Here is a 16,684-nt window from a genome sequence, read left to right on the forward strand (position 1 = left end):
GTAAAACAACTGATGGAGATTGCTTAAACCTGTGGAGACACTTGCTATCTTCTGGAAGAATGATCTCTTCAGGATATATTACCCAGAGGCCCTTGACTAACCCCCACTTTATGTCTAATGTCTCTATTTCTTCTCTATCATGCAACACTGAAACTCCTTAGAACTTTCCAACACCCTAATATGCAATTAATGTTTTCTGTTGTTTTATTGCTGCTTTATGCTACATTTACAGAATAGGCATCCTTTACCAATCAGATTAAGGAAAACAATAGGACTGAGTATAAAATAGTGCCTGAAGCAACTTCCCTAAGCCTTTTTTTTTCTGACCATGCCTGTGAACTGAAAACAAAAAGCCAACATTTGTTTGCTTTTATTCTATTATGCCCATAAAATACCACAAGAATCTTTTAAACCACTCTCCATCCCCAGCTTGATTCTTGTGTAAAGGAACATGAAAAGACTTCTGCATATTACTGTTCCAGTAACTTAAATGATTGTTAAGCGGTCCAGACCAAGAATTTTTTCAAATGGGAAAGTCCTTGAAATATTGGTGGTCCACTTTATACCATCACACCATCACATCACTTACAATAACTGCTTATACAATTCAGGGCCACAGTGGTCTGAAGGTTATCCTGGGAAGCAAGCAAAAGGTGGGATACACCTTGGATGGGACTCCGGTCCATCACAGGTCACACACTGACAGAAACACCCACCAGTATGTTTTTGGACTGTGGAAGGAAACCCTCTTGAACATGGAGAGAACATGCACACTCCACACAGATAGCACCATAGAAATCGAACCCAGGGTCCTACCGCTGTGAGGCAGCTGCCACATGTATGCATACTGTTTGAAAAAAGAACTTTAAATGATGTTAAACTAAAAAAAACGAACCAAATTAAGATGCTTGACATGGAGAAAGTATGGAAAACGTTCAGGCACTACAGGAATGTTTTGGTACTTGTCGTGTTCGATATACAGTACGTACATTCACAGTGTTTCCCGTCTCTCTTCAGCTGGTAATTTGGAGGGCACTCACACCTGTAGTGGTCATCGCCCAGCTCCACACACTTGTGCTCACAGCCACCATTTTTTACTGCACAGGAGTTCACAGCTAGGCAAAGATTAAGAAGAGAAAAATATCTTCATGGTTAGACAAGAAGTTTCTTCATCATTGTTAACAGCGTTTTGTCTTACCTCTGAGTGTCAGTCAGATCTGTGGCAAAATTCTTAACTTTTTTAACATGCACATGACAGAAAGTTAGTCTTTAACCTCAACACAATGTAATTAGTAGGACTTTACACGCATGTGATCACAGAGCATGTGATGGCATTTCATGTTTTGACTAGTCAAAAGATTATAGCTGAATTACCAAACTGTACACTAGAAAACAACAGTTTTATTTCCAGGAGGGTTGCAAGACTGATTCTCACATGCCTAAAGTACTGTATCTCCTCATAGAGACGAATGACTAATCATAGCAGCACAATGTTGGAATTGTGATGTTTTCCCTCTAATGCATGTTAAATATATTGGAGCACAGATAGGAGCAACGGTGAGCACATTTTTGCTTAAGAACTCGGGCTTCAACACTCTTGATTAAGTGCAATGACCTACTCCCTGGGGTATTTCAATCCACACTGAACAAACTCCTAGTCAGAATTCGGCAGACAGAATTCTGACCAGGTTGAATTCAAGCTATCAATTTTTGCCTGTCTGTCTCGGAGTCCTTCCACTGGCTTCCAGGTTGTGAGTTAACTTTATGCTCTCCTATAAGGTTTAACAAGGCTTGGCACCTCAGTACCTACAGTATCTGACTGCTCCCCATCTTGCAACCTTCATTCGTCATACTCTGATGTTCTAGATGTCTGCCAACCTTGATTATGACAAGGGCTTTTCTTGCTGTGCCCCAAAGACCTGGAATTCTATCCCCAAGAATTGTGGAGAGTCACCTTCCCTGAGCACACTTAAATCTAGACCCAACACCTTTTTTTTTCACAATGACCTTTACTTAATTAGTGTCTCTCTGCTAATGACCTTGTATCTGCTGTGCCTTAACCACATGTGTTCATTATATGTATTATATGTTGTGTTTATTACATATTATTTTGTCATTTGCTATCCTCAGAAAGTCAAAGACAAAGTCAGTACATTAATCCAAGAGACAACAGACTTTCAAACCATGGCTCCAACATGTTAATCAGTATTGAAATGGGCTGAAGGGAGTCTCAAATGTTGCTGAACATTAAAAATGATTACATTCACTGGTCATGTAAAGTTTAGCTGAAAGATAAGGAAACTCTGGAAAACCTGATGCTCATAAAATGTTTTTAGTTTTTAAACTGCCCCAGTTCCAGGTCTGATGGCCTTTCCATGCTTGTTACCCAAGCTGATTTACTGAAGTGCTGATATGGAAAGTCAGCTGACTGAAGCCCTGATTGCACTGTTTAGCTGTAAAAAAGAAATACGACTCACATAGAGTGATGAGCTAAACAGACTGCCAAATTAGTGGCCTGCACTTCTTTAAGCTCCAACAGAATCCCCCCCCACCAGTCTTTTAGACATGGGGAAGTTTCCTTTATATTTCAAGCAGACATGGTGGCTCATGGCACTTATAGCTGATGTGTAGGACAGCTCAGCATGAGCTATGATTTTGGAAACTCTATTTGCTAAAATAATAAGGCAGGACAATTAACAGAGATCATTTCAGCTTTCAACACTTTCAATTAGCCAGAAGCACTGCAGGCGCCAAGGTACTTACTATTAAGCTCACTGTATTATTTTATTTTTATATATCAGAATAAAAGTTACACCCCATTACATAAGCACATGTTTGACACAAACCATGTACTGGGCATGTGGCTTCCTAGTTCTTGTCCCTAGTACCTGTGATAACATCCCAGCACCCTCTGGACACTTATATTTATTTTAGTATTTCCAAGAACTAGAAACACTTCTTCACAAGTCACCACCTCTCCAGACTGTCCTGTACAAACTTCTACCAGACCCGGACACGGAACAGTTTAATCTCTCAAAGTTTCAGGGCATTTTTAGAGGCTTACCAACTGAAATAGAGGAACAATAATATACCCAAATTAACTGATACATGATGAGATCAAATCTACATCTGATACTGCACAAGTTCTCTCGATGTTCCAGCATCACACTTTATTAAATAATCAAAGTTTGATTTTATTATTGTTGTTTTATAAGGTGGGTGGCCTGTTTTTCTGATGGGGGTTAAATGTTTACATAATGTGAACCTTTCTTATTTCAACAGGTAAACTGGGAGTCTGCTACTCACCGGAGACTACCACTGTCAAGCTTGCCTACAAATATCTCATTCACAAAGGGTATTCTTGTCACTTCTGTATTGACTTACTGATGCAGGTGCGCCCATCCGCGTGCAGGCGGAATCCTTCCTCACATTCGCAGAGGAAAGATCCCTGAGTGTTCACACAGGTCTGCTGGCAGCCTCCATTCAGAACAGCACACTCATTCACATCTACAGCAGGAAGGAAAGTCACGAGCTGAAAAAGCAGGTGGTTTTTCTCCAGTGTCCTGACACAATGACAGCTCTATTTGCAATGGTGAATCTATAATGTTCTATAAGTTTCCAAGAAAAGTGCATCACTTATACTAAGGAACAAGTAATAGGTTTATTCCATGCTGAAAAAAAGAAGAAAGAGAACACAACGTTTCGGCCGTGGAGCCTTCTTCAGGTGGGAAGGTTCACCTGAAGAAGGCTCCACGGCCGAAACGTTGTGTTCTCTTTCTTCTTTTTTTCAGCATGGAATAAACCTATTACTTGTTCCTTTGCAGCCTACGCATGCTGACGCAGCTACCCACCTGAACTACAATCACTTATACTAATACTGGAATCACTTATAATAATATCATCTCATTTAAATTTAACACACTGTATAATGCATGTACTGTATAATGCAGCATTTATAATTTCTGTATACATTACAGAATTATCACTCAAGATGTATTTACACAGTGGGCACATCCTTCCTGCATAAGTAGAATTTACAGATGAAAGTGCTGAAAAAATCAAATATAAATATGCTGTAGTATCCATTTACAAGCAAGCATTTATTACTGCCATCACTTGAGCTGAATATTACTTTTTTGCAGTATGAAGTTTCATAGCAAATTAAGAAGAAATTGGGGAATTTTTAATGCATGTAAATAGATAACTAAATAGCTATTAAATGAATTTTGTAAGGTCTCTCCAAAGCGTTTCCTTTCAGTAGTGGAATTCTATTCTCTTTCGATAAAAGGAAGTAAATTTATCTCGATGTTTCATTCAGGTTCACAGAGAAACTACTTCAGATGGGATAGTTACTGGTTGGTTGTTCATGTAAGGTCAAGGGGCACCTATCACAGGTAAATCACCATCACTTACAACAAAACTTGTCACAAATTGGTCCCCTTTGGCTTGCAAAAGAACACTGAGTGCCATAGTTGTGTAGACCATAAGTAGGTCAGTGTCCACCTATACATCTTTAAGTCCTTCAGCCCCAGCAACTATTTTATAATGCTCTCTGTTGGTCATTAAAAAATGACTCAACAGCTTTGATAAAAGCTTTACTTAAGCAACAAAGAACAAACCAAGGAGAATGTGAATCCCCTTTCTTAATCACTGGAGGGTAAAAATATGTTTCAGAGACAAAAATATTCTGAAGTTCCTCACATATGGTAAACAACTCAAAGTGTGCCTGTTTTCTTCACATTTAATGAAATGCTGCTGTCTCAGCACCAAATGGCTTTAGAGAACAAATCCTGAGCCCCAGATCAGTACTTTGTTTCTTTGGAACATCATCAGCAATTCCCAAAACAGGAAAAGGGACTTGCACAGTCTAAATCACACTCAAAAAGCACAAAAAAACTAAAGATTCATAAACTCAAATTCTAATCTGATGGATGTCAGGTGAGAGACTTTGTGTCTTTGTGCTAAAATCTGGCAAAAATATGTTTTAACTAGAGAAATAAATGATCATATCGGAAAGCTATTTATCCTATATTTTCAAGTATACACTATATTCCACCTTAGTACAAATTCATGCACTATATAAAACTGCAAATACGTCCCTCTGTGAGGAAAATGATGGCAGCCTCATACTGTATGTCCTCTTTGCACTAGTAATGTTGCATTTTAGACATTTCAGACCTTTTGAGTTTTATTAAATCTTTAGATAAATACTTTCAAAACATCAGCTAACTACAATAATTGTTAAAATGCATTGTCTTCTTTCAACAATCTGTGAGTCTCAAAATCATCTCAAACCTTTGTTTTGCTTGTTGGTTTGTTGAGTATTTAACCTGTGAGCTAAAGATCTAATTGTGGAAAGAAAACATATACTGTAGATATAATAAGAGATTAAATTTAACAATAAGTCAGCTTTAGACAAAATGGACAATGTATTGAATCCTCCTTGTTTAAAATTGGTTATATGTTCATCTAGAACACAAATGACATGAAAATAGATTCATGGTTATTATCCAGTTACACAATATTGACCCTATAGACTCAAAGAAGCTGTGAGTCTCTACAGCTGAAATGGTGAGAGGTCGGTTCTTTGAAAGGCCACAGACAGCTCAGGAAACACACCCCATCTGTGAAGTTTAACTGACCCTGAGGGATATTTGGTTTTCCACGATAGCCAGTATTACTGCAAGATTAAAACACAAAGACTGTTTCTCCTCACTAGAAATGTGTTACTTAAGTTACCTGAGAGTAAAACAATATGTCTGAAGTCTAACTGCTGCTTTCAGACAGCTAAAAAGATTCCCATCTGACCTCTGGGTGAAACAATAGTTTGGACATGTTTTCTGAGTCTGGGAAAGATGATAGCTTTTATTTTGAGTGTCAAAAAAAAAATCTCCACTGCTGTTTCAACAGTTGTGCAAAAGAGATGGAGGGGGCAGGGTGTCACTTTCCCCGGAAAGTGAAAAAATATATATTTTTTACCCTTTGCACAGAATTCCTCTGCTTTTTGAGTGCTAATTCCTATTTTCTTACCCTGGCAAGATTTCCCATCCTCCCCCAGCTGCTGGCCCGAGGGGCACTTGCAGTAGAAGCTGCCGATGGTGTTGCAGCACTGATCCGCACAGCCGCCGTTCCCTGTGGCACATTCGTCAACATCTGAAATGGAAAAGATGGAGACACAATTGTCCATTGTAGATGCTTGTCAGGACAGAGAAGATTATATCCTCAGCTGCATATAGGAATGAGTAAAATCCCTAATCCGTGACCTTTACAAATGCCTGTGCATTTCACACATCTGTGCTTTCCTTGTGAAAATAATTAGGTATGAAAGCTAAATCACTTAAAACAGATTATTACTAGTTAATAAAAAGTACTATATTGTAGTGTTATGACAATGTATCTAAAACAGTACTTGCTAATGCATGGCCTGTATCTTTCTGTACATAGTGTGCACTGATTGATGCTATCTTTTTACTGGCACTAATTCTACAGAATGTTTTCCTTCCATTCTTTATATATTACCTTAAAAGATAGGCTGTACACAGAATCACCCAGCCACTGCACAAGACATAAATGCAGCAATGACATTCAATTCATGGTATTTTATCTAAAAATCTTCAATGGCTTTATCTTTATATTCGTCTTCTAAGTTTGCAGCCTCGAACATCATACCACAACATTATGGTAATGTCATGAGCCTCAGCAAAAACGTCCTCACTTCCTCGTTTGAAAGAAGCTGCATGTTAACAAGATCTCGTTCTCTAATAATGGTTCACAAGCAAATAAAATTAAGATATGATATATTGAGAATGTGGAAATATTAAAAAACATCAAAACCATTCTGCAGAATTAAACACAAACCCCATATAGCACAGGAAACATAAGCCATCCCAGGCATGCACCTGATATTACATACAGTATACAGCACTGTGTATCAGCACTCTTTACATATAAAATGCAAAAGATTAATTGCAGTCAAAGCAGTCAACTAGCCTACTGTATTTGTTGAGATTATGAACACCAGAAAAGACTGCACCTAACTCTTAAACTGCACAATATATGCAGGCCAGCTAAAATCACAACGGACTGCAAACCAATAACATCTCACAGTTTCTGTGACAGGAGGCAATTCTTTGAGTTTCAGGTAGGACTAGACTAACCACCATGTATCTGATTGAAATGTACTTAGATGCTGAATGTAAGCAGACACAACAGAGAATAGTGCATAACACTCACTGTCCTCAGCCAAATATACTATGCCTTATAATCATGTCCTATTATTCCAGAGATTACAGATGCTTTGGAGCCCCAAAAAATTGGACCTCAGTTTTATACAGTGTCTCACTCTGGAGACAAGGAGACAAGTCAGTATCTAATTAGATACTGACTAGTTAGACCCTCTCGATTCCTCACATTTCAACATTGAAATACAGTAGGTCTTTTACAGCAGGGATGGCCAACTCCAACCCTTAATCAACATGTTCCTTCACAGGATAATAATTAGCAACTTACTTACAAGGCACCAAAACTCTAGTGAAATTTCATGAAGCTGTCTGTCCCTGTACTATGATAAGATACAGAAAGAGGCCCCTCTAGTGTTTGTTTCATTGCAAACAGTACCTTCTTTACTTCTGAATTGCAACTATTCAGCCTCAGTTTATTTCTGAAGCCTGAAGGCAAAACTCGCCTTCAGAAGACATTTCTCCTTTTCTATTACCCAAATAATCCACTCCAACGTCTCAAACAAGGATAAAGCCAGCAGTAAAACCTCCCAATAAAGTTCCAGTTACCTGCAGGCTTGCAGAACCACAGTTTACCATTTCATCCTAATCGTAAAGCTTGTAGAAGAAATGAGAAGGACATGGCCTTTCAGAATCTTAAAAGAATGATCAGAGAATTTCCTGTCCTTGTCCCAGTAATGCCAAACACTACTAAGCTATTACATTAAAATGGCTTTCAAGTTAATAATGTTGTTAGTGATCAACAGTGTAACATGCACCCCATCAAATGATGCATGCTTTCCAATAAATGCAATTCAGAAAGAGGTTTTCTGGGACAGGAAGCTTTCTGTGGTCTATTAATTCTAATATACCTATAGGAGAGGGGGATCAGAATAGGGCTTGAAGTGTACCTGTATTTTATTAAGCTTTCCATCAGACAAAGAAAAAAAACATCCCACACTGAACTTCTCTTCTTGCATTTGGCAAACAAACTCTTGCTAGAGATGAAGATTCTATGCAAAACTCTGAAATCCTAATCAAGAAATGAAAACTCTGGTGTATTTGAACTCCAGAGGGCCTTCCTTGATCTGGCAACAAAGAAAAATCCTCTTCAGTGTTAAAAGAAGAGAAACTGACTTACTGATACCTTTGTCACCAGAATCAACATCTTTTTGAAAGCACACCTTTACCTGGGCCATGCTTGTGACAACAGAGGTATAGGTTTTCCATGTTTCTGTATAGCTCAGACTAAATTATTCAGTATTTATGATCCAGTCTGAATCCAGTTGACTAAATGTTTCTAAATTATGTGATTTATCAAACAGGTAAAACATTAAAGCAGTGAGAAAAACAGCTATGTGTCCTGCAGCCATCCTATTGCGCAAGGAACAGCTGAAGGTGTACACGAGGAGCTGTCTTTTGATTTCCTGTCCCATTGACAGACGGGTGAGAGAAGTTTGACCAGTGGAGTGTACCTTGAGTACTGGAGCAGCCAGACTGCCAGCAGACTGTCACCTCAATGAAGTAACCAGTATGTTTGGCCCTTGCAGTGATATTTATAGGAAATGAAAAGGCTGTACTAGAGAAACAGAAGAACAGAATTACAGGAGCAGATTTAATACAGATTTATAAAAGAGTATGTTTCAAGGGTGATGCTGTTTTTTGTCCTTCAATATTTTAATCTTTTTGTATTGGTATTTCTAGCATTTAATTCACAAAAGAAACAGTTTCATTTCAGAACTAGAATTGCCCCGAATAGTGCTAGGAAATTAAAAGCAGCCTCCTGTTTAATTGGTTTAAGAACACTCTACAGTGTGCTTTAACAAAGTAGTCTAGTCTGTAGTGCATTTAATACCCAGCAATTCTCACAGCAAGCTGAAAATTGCAGAAAAAACAATGTATTCATTTATTGGTTTCTTCTCACACTGCAAAATTACAAGACTGTATCAGGAATTCACTTAGAAGCTGTATGGAATTTTTCTGAAGCAAGAGAAATGTCAGGTCATGTTACCAAAGATTAACTGTTTTCTGAAGTGACTAAGTATAACATACCATGAGACCAGATGATCACTTCCTTCCTTAAGGCACAAGCATTCACACTTGAATGGGTTACACAGGTGTTTTACTTCAGAGAGCTTTGAGTGCAGAAGGGCAATCCTATCACTGACTGGACAAGGCCATTCAAGTTTAGAGAAGATGAACAGACACTATTATAGGCTCTAACTTTACCTGCCATGTAGTTCTCCTAACGATAACTAAGATCCAAACACTTGCTCTTGCTCTTGCTCGGGCAACAAACATTACAGGAGAAAGTATGATTTAATGATTGAAATCATCATGTACTGGTAAGTATATCAATAATAAAATAATAATAATAATAAAAAAACAAAATGAAGACCTTAGTTTTGCTAATGACCAAAGATACACTGTTTTATGCTTCACACATTTTTACATTTAAATGTTGAAAAATCTTTCCCATGTTTTAAAGGGTGTGAATACTGATGTTTCCTGGACACTGTACATAGCAGTGCATTTATTTGCCTTGACACAATGAGAGACATTCCTATTAATACAGCTAAGAGCAAAATAGAAGAGTCAAAAACTATATTTTTTCCAGGCACCCTTTAAAAGGTCCCACTTATTTCTTAGAGCTTCTCAAGGAGCTACTCGAAAGAAAACCATATTGCCCAGAAATTCTCCTGAAGTGAAAAAGACTATTATTAGAGCCAAATAATATTAAATCTGCAATATGCATTAAACTTTTAAAATTATGAAGAAAAGCATCTAGTTTTCAATGTACAATGAAATTAAAATAGCTAAACACCTCCTCTGGGCTGTATTAACTTTCTGCATAACCAGAAATTCTTTTTAGGTTATTAATCAAAATGTCTAATACTCATCGGAGCATTAAAGACATAGGATGATGTTCAAAGCTTGTAGCTCAGGTTTAGAAACAGAATGGCAAGAGGAGGCGGATATTTTAGCTTAAGTAGCACAAACAGATGTTCAGGACATTAAATAATGCCATGTGCAGTGTTCAGTGAAGACCTGGTGTAAAGGAAAAAAATGTGAGACGCAGACCTTTAAGATGGAAGCAGTAAAAACTGTGAAGGCCCTTGGGGAAAGAAAGTATTTTGTCTGAGAAAAAAAGTGAGAGAAAAAATGACTTCACCATATTTTGAGAACTAGCTTCATGTAATGCATATGTACAGACTGTATAAACGCTGATAAAATATGGAGACAAAATCTGAAAATAGACATACTATATAAACAGTAAGTAGGCTAATGGAATAGATACTGTAAGTAGATTAAGGAATAACCGTGCTTGTAGCGCTAGAGTCATTAATTTTGATTCAGACTTTTAGAAATAGAAAAATACTTGATCTCTTTACATTAGCAACATGGCCACTGTGAACAGTTTTTAATAGTATTAAGCACATTTATTCTTTTTTTGACAGTACCTACAGATGTGTATTGTTATTAAGACCTATTCAGTATTTTTTGGGGGGAAGGGGTAAGGACTAGCTTAATGAATTGTATGAGCTCTGCGTAGCTGTTGTCACAGGACACATGTCTGGTTGATAGAGATACAGTACATGAGGATGTCAGGAATGAGTCTGTCTCCTCAGCTCCTCCATTGGTCAGCTGTCTCCCTGTGACACTCAAGATAGAAGAGAAGGATCTGTTTTGAGTACAGTAGTTCTGTTTAAGGATTCATTAAGCGTCTTGAAGGTCATGTTTTTAAATACAATACAAAACTTAACAGTGTTGAGAGACCGTTCTGTATCAATCTCCTCATGTATCTCAAACCAACTTGTAGTTTAACATTATTCTAAATCATTGTTTATCGCTTCAAGCATCTATTCATGTTTCTGTAGCTGTGTATTTTGTTTCACATTTACAGTGCTAATAACTTCATCATCTCAAAGTTAATGTTTTATTTTCTTATTACATGGACATTTGATTTAAGGTAAGGGGGTTAAATAAGGAGAAAAAAACAATATTAAATTAACTTAATTTTTAAATTTTAATTTTTTTTCAGGTAATGTTGCAGTGAAATACGTTTTTTTTTTTGTAAATGAGTCAGTTTTTCTCTGCTTTATTTGGTTTAAATACTCTCCAGGTAGCAATGAAATCCTGTACTCATTTCTCATTAGCTGTTCCCTGTGAATATTTCTCAAGCCAGGAAGTTGTAATGAATGTTAGGTCAATAAATCACTACCAAAGAATGCATTACAGGATGGTGACCAAAGCAATATTAATGACCGCTAAGGTCATTAAGTGGTTTAATGTGATAAGGAAGCACTGTAATATAATTTTGCATACATGTAACTTATTTTCATAGATTTTCCAAATGTCAATCAAACTGGCCAAGTATAAGAAAGGGAACTATAATAAATATTTAGAAAAAGCATCTGCACATCCACTGTAGTGTCTTTAAAGAATAACACTAAATAAATCACTACCAATTATTATTTTGTTTTGTATTTTCATATGCAATAAAAAGTATTTTAGTAATATATATTCACGTAAAGGTATGATTACAGTAACCTAACTCATAAAGCAAATCGCATGACTCAGTTTTGTGTTAAGCTCAAAAGTTGAAAATAGCTTTTTTCCAAGCTTTTATAGAGACCTTGGAAAGTTGGTCATTTTATTTTTATTTCAATACTGTGTCAAACAGGTACAAGGTATTGCAAGGCACAGCAACACAGTTTTGGGTGCAGTAAGTCAGAATGACCGACAGAAGTAACAAAACTGTTTTAACAAATATTTATGATTTCTTGCTCCCAGACCACACTTCTAAATTCGATGGGGGTGGATAACTGTTTTAGGCTCAATATTACATAATCCATCTAAATTTTGAATACTGATAATAGCATGGGCATTCATTTCACACAAAAAAACAGACATGCACACTCACAGCAGGGCCAATTTTCCTAGAAGTCAATTAACCTACCAGCATGTTTGCACTGCAGGAGGAAACTGGAGTAACTGGAATGACAAAACCCACACAAACTCAACACAGATAGCATCACAGGTCAGGGCCTCAAACCAGGCAGCAATGCTAACAATAGCAATGCCGCTATATCACACCACATTCAAATCTACACAAATTAATTTTTATTAATTTTCATGGTAGCAGAATTTGACAGAAAACCCAGACAGTTTGTTTTCAATAGCCTGGGAAATAGCCCGGGAAAACATAAAGAGGCTATCTTTCAAGAAATTTACCATATGAGGGAAATTCATTTCAGCACTATGACATCTGGAATATATTGATTAAAGAGTCTTCATGGTTTCATGGAGTATGTGCATGGTTACATTTGTGTATTTAGGGACAAAAGTAGCCAGGGCGGTGCAGTGGCTCTGTAGGTGGCTGAGAGGAATTCTACTCTGTTGGGCCCCTGAGCAAGGCCCTTACCCCCAACTGCTCCAGGGGTGCTGTATACATGGCTGACCCTGCGCTCTGACCCCAAAAGTGATCTTCTGGACAGCCTTTGATGAAGATAGAGTGTTCAAAATATCAGCATGATGTCACTTCAATGAGTCAGCCAAGACATACCATAATGTTGTATTCTGCTTGTATAGGGAGGGGTAAAGCTTAATTACTTAGACTACTCAGTCCTCACTCAGTACAGTGTTTCAGAATCCTTCATTTCATTCAGTACACCAGTGTGTCAAGTTTATTCTCTTTGTTAATTGATCTGTAAATAGTCTGAGGCAAATTAAATAATTCTTATTTCAATTCATTAAACTCTCCAATAATTTAGATCAGTTCTTGTGTTGAATCCAGAAAGGGATTATGTTATATATCTTTTAAAATTAAATGCCAGATACTTTCTTTACTGAAAGCAATGTTCATGAAAACAAAAATGTTACTGATAGAAGAAACCAATTTACAGAGATCTGAAAATAAAATACTGTGAAGGCTGAATTTGCAGACAGCAATTACTGACAGCACTAGAATTACCCTGAATTAACAAGGGATAGATTAGTGTCAAACAGGATATTATACAAAATTCTGTATAATACTGCTTTAAAATCCAGATTTTTTGTAACTCCTTTTGTACGCTTTTTGAATTTTCAGTCTTACAATGAGTACTTTACAAACTGAATATTTATTCAAAAAAGATTAAGTCTTCCCTTCAGTGAGGCTGACAAAAAAAAAGAAGTCCTCTCTCCATCTCTCACAGCACTGCAGTATTTAGGAGTTCTGTATAGTCTGGGGGAACAGAAGGGGTTTCAAAATTACACTGAAAATACTGAATATTTTTCTTAATTACTGTAATTACTGTCCATGCCTGTGAAATGTATAGGATGCAAAGTCATTTAGACTATAAGGTCCACAACACAAACAAAGGTCACACACAGCACACATCTGGTCACTGGTGTCTATCAAGCATGAAAACATGAAAACTCACCAAGATACAGAGAACTGTATCAACAAATTTCTAAGAAACAATTGTAATGAATAAGATGCTTTTCCATGAGACAAAAAAAATGTTTTTTTTTTCACTATTAGTAGGGAGAGATAAGAGATCAAAATACCTTTCAAAATGACATAACGTTTTTGTGTGTTTTTGAAGGTCTTGGGACAAGATGTGACAGATTTCTTTGTACTGCATCAAAATGTTTTGCAATACAGTTGATTTTCTGTCATAAAGGATGTAAAGCTCTTTGATAATACAGGAGGAGCTTTCCTTTTTGACAATATTGTGAAAAGGCCAATGACATTACTGTAACTGCTTTGTCAAAATAAACACTGGGCTTGGCAGCATTCTGACTTGCACACAGGCGGTGCTGGAAGAGATCCATAAAGGCACTTAATTGTTCCCACCCCTGGGAGGGACACATCCTTCTGAATTCCTGAATTTAAAATAGAAACTTGAGGTGTTGAATTCAAGGCATGCTATAGAGTCACGTCTTTGAATTATTTATAGTACAGTATATTAGTATTAGTAATCACAGCAGCAGTAGAAGTATTAGTATTTTAAATAACAAAAAACATATATACTGTACAAGTGCTATATATACACAAACACCTAGGAATCATTTATGTTTTTTTATGTTACATGATGAACAAAAAAGGTATCTGGACATTTGAGAATGGGTCAGGTTTTTTCCATCTGTAAGGTTTTTTTCTTAATAAACAATTTCCTAGAGATGTCAGTGTCTCCTATCAGTCTGAAATGAAATTTAATGGAACTCAGACTGCTAGAAGACAGAGAAACTGACAGTGGCTCTGAAAGTGGAGTCCTGATTGATAACTGTCTTTCAGTCCCTGAGCGCCATCCAAGATTCCAGGCTGCTGGTCCCAGAGATCAGAGCTGAAAAAGCAGATCAGTTTTCGGACTGCTCATATTTATTCCAGAAACCAACAAACAGCATATACACCTAAAACAAATAATACCACATTTACAAGTTCTAGGAAATTAAATTCATTTTTTCTTGTTAAACACAGTCTGCCCTCCAAGATGAATTCTCAATAGAACCGACAGCCTGACGGAATAACACAATAATACACCTTCTTTATAAAACAGAGACATTTAACAGTAGGGTATGACCAAAAAAAACAGTTGAGTATATGATCTTTGGCAATCAAATTCAGACCACAATCGCATGTTATCCCAGATGAAGTCAAACAATATGATTTGGTAATGGAACCCAGCAAAAGATGATCATTGGATATAATGCCAACAGGGATTAACCACAACAATTAGGAAACCAGAAAGCAACACCAGAGACTCCATGGCCTGGGAACCACAGAGGCTAATAACTAAAAACTATCAATGCTGTGCATAACAAGAGGACTTTTTCCTTAAAAAGATGGACCTGAGGTTTTATTTAAGAAGAAAATAAATGTTATAGCTTAAACCTACCATGGCTTCTGTACAAATGGGGAGTGAATAGCACTGTCTAAGTTTAGATTTTGTCCAAAATCCTTATTTTAAATAAAAAACATTGTGCTATGAACAACTGTGGAGGATAATGTATACTGTACAATAACATTTGAACAGCTATTCAAAAACAGCAAATATTCCAACTCACATCCAAGCAGCAGTGTGGATGTAGTAAACTATTATTCAAATATTTTGCTTAAAGACCTAAGGTTAATTTTAAGTAATTACAAGACCTGGTATTAAGACGCTCATGGTCACTTGAATATAACCTAGCTGAAGTACAAAACAATCCAAGGAATGCCTGTTTTAATTGCTTAATTTTGCACACCCCTGCATTTAAAAAAAGCACAGGAAAGTAATTTCATTCGGAAAAGCCACTGCAATGTCAACTATTGGCCAGGAGAGACAGTATGGCTGGTGTGGTACCTACAGCACAGAGAAGACTGGATTTCTTTTACATGGAAACTGTAAAAACCTGTATCTCTTTGCACACCATGACTTCTGAGTTCCCTGTCACCTTCCTAACCTCCTGACTTTGAATTTGAAAAAAAAAAAGGATTCAGAAAACAGATATATAAAAGCTGCCAAAAACAGGAATGTTAACCTGAAATTTATGACCGTGTAATGCACTCTTCACTGCCTGGAGCTTTTAGTAACTGACTAATGTAATACCAGCAGAAGTATTTAGCAGCACAAGGAGAAATGGCTAGACCTCAACATAAATTTAGGTTTAAGGATCAAGCCTTTTTACATCTCTTGGATTGCATTGCCCAATACAGTATTTTTTACACATTAGCCTCCAAGATAAAGACTAGACCTCACTAAAATCTTGTTTCCAACCTTGCTCTCTGGAGAAACCGCCTAACAGTCACCTTCAGTTTGAACACGGCACTGCTGTGAGCCAGTGAAACAGTTAACAGTCTGGTCTAACCTGTGCATCTGTTAAAAGTGTTAAAGGCTCAGGAAATTGCTGAGTGTAAGAAAGAGGGTTAATATCACTTGAAACATCAAAGATGGGCTTTCCTAATTGAAAAACCTGCCCGGTTTGCCTACAAGGTGCTTTCTTCGGGGCCTGACTGGAAAGGAAAGGAGGACAGAACAATTTAAGTTATGTGCCGACTCAGAAGGCATTTTTAAGGGATGGTAACATATGGAAGGGTTTAGGGACCAGGAGTTTTTAAAATGTGATATATAGTCAAATATAAACTCTGTTTTTGGCATTCAATATTATCTGGGGTAAAATATACAATCTGACATTAGTTAGATTTGATTTAGACAATTAGAAACACAGTCATGGGGGCTTTGCATCAGATATAGGAGGAGAAATATGCTCTCTTACATTGTGGTGGATTTATTGAGTAAAGCAATTTTTGAAGTCTCCCTTTAAGATTGCTTCCATGGTTTTGCTTATTTTCCAAGCATCAGTCTTGGTACAGTATGTGCAAAATATGAAATTATTTATATTTTTACATCTGATTGAAACATCTGATTGTTTCTAGCGACTCATTGGCCAACAAATTAGTTCAGTGTGCTCAGAGCAGGGATTCCCTCTCCCACTCTCCC

The 16,684-nt window shown here is 37.0% G+C and overlaps 1 protein-coding gene across 1 annotated transcript in view; it reads right to left on the reverse strand.

The window, feature by feature from the left end:
- Positions 1-16,684, reverse strand: part of egfem1 (EGF-like and EMI domain containing 1) — a 95,042-nt gene that overhangs the window by 35,902 nt on the left and 42,456 nt on the right. Inside the window, exons 5-7 of the mRNA XM_015361489.2 lie at positions 6,031-6,153; positions 3,385-3,507; positions 990-1,115 (exon numbers count right to left, since the gene is read on the reverse strand). Of these exons, the coding sequence (XP_015216975.2) occupies positions 990-1,115; positions 3,385-3,507; positions 6,031-6,153 (372 nt within the window). The remainder of the gene's footprint in view (positions 1-989; positions 1,116-3,384; positions 3,508-6,030; positions 6,154-16,684) is intronic.

This window comes from Lepisosteus oculatus, chromosome 13 (assembly GCF_040954835.1).
Source record: "Lepisosteus oculatus isolate fLepOcu1 chromosome 13, fLepOcu1.hap2, whole genome shotgun sequence".
Taxonomy (NCBI): Eukaryota; Metazoa; Chordata; class Actinopteri; order Semionotiformes; family Lepisosteidae; genus Lepisosteus; species Lepisosteus oculatus.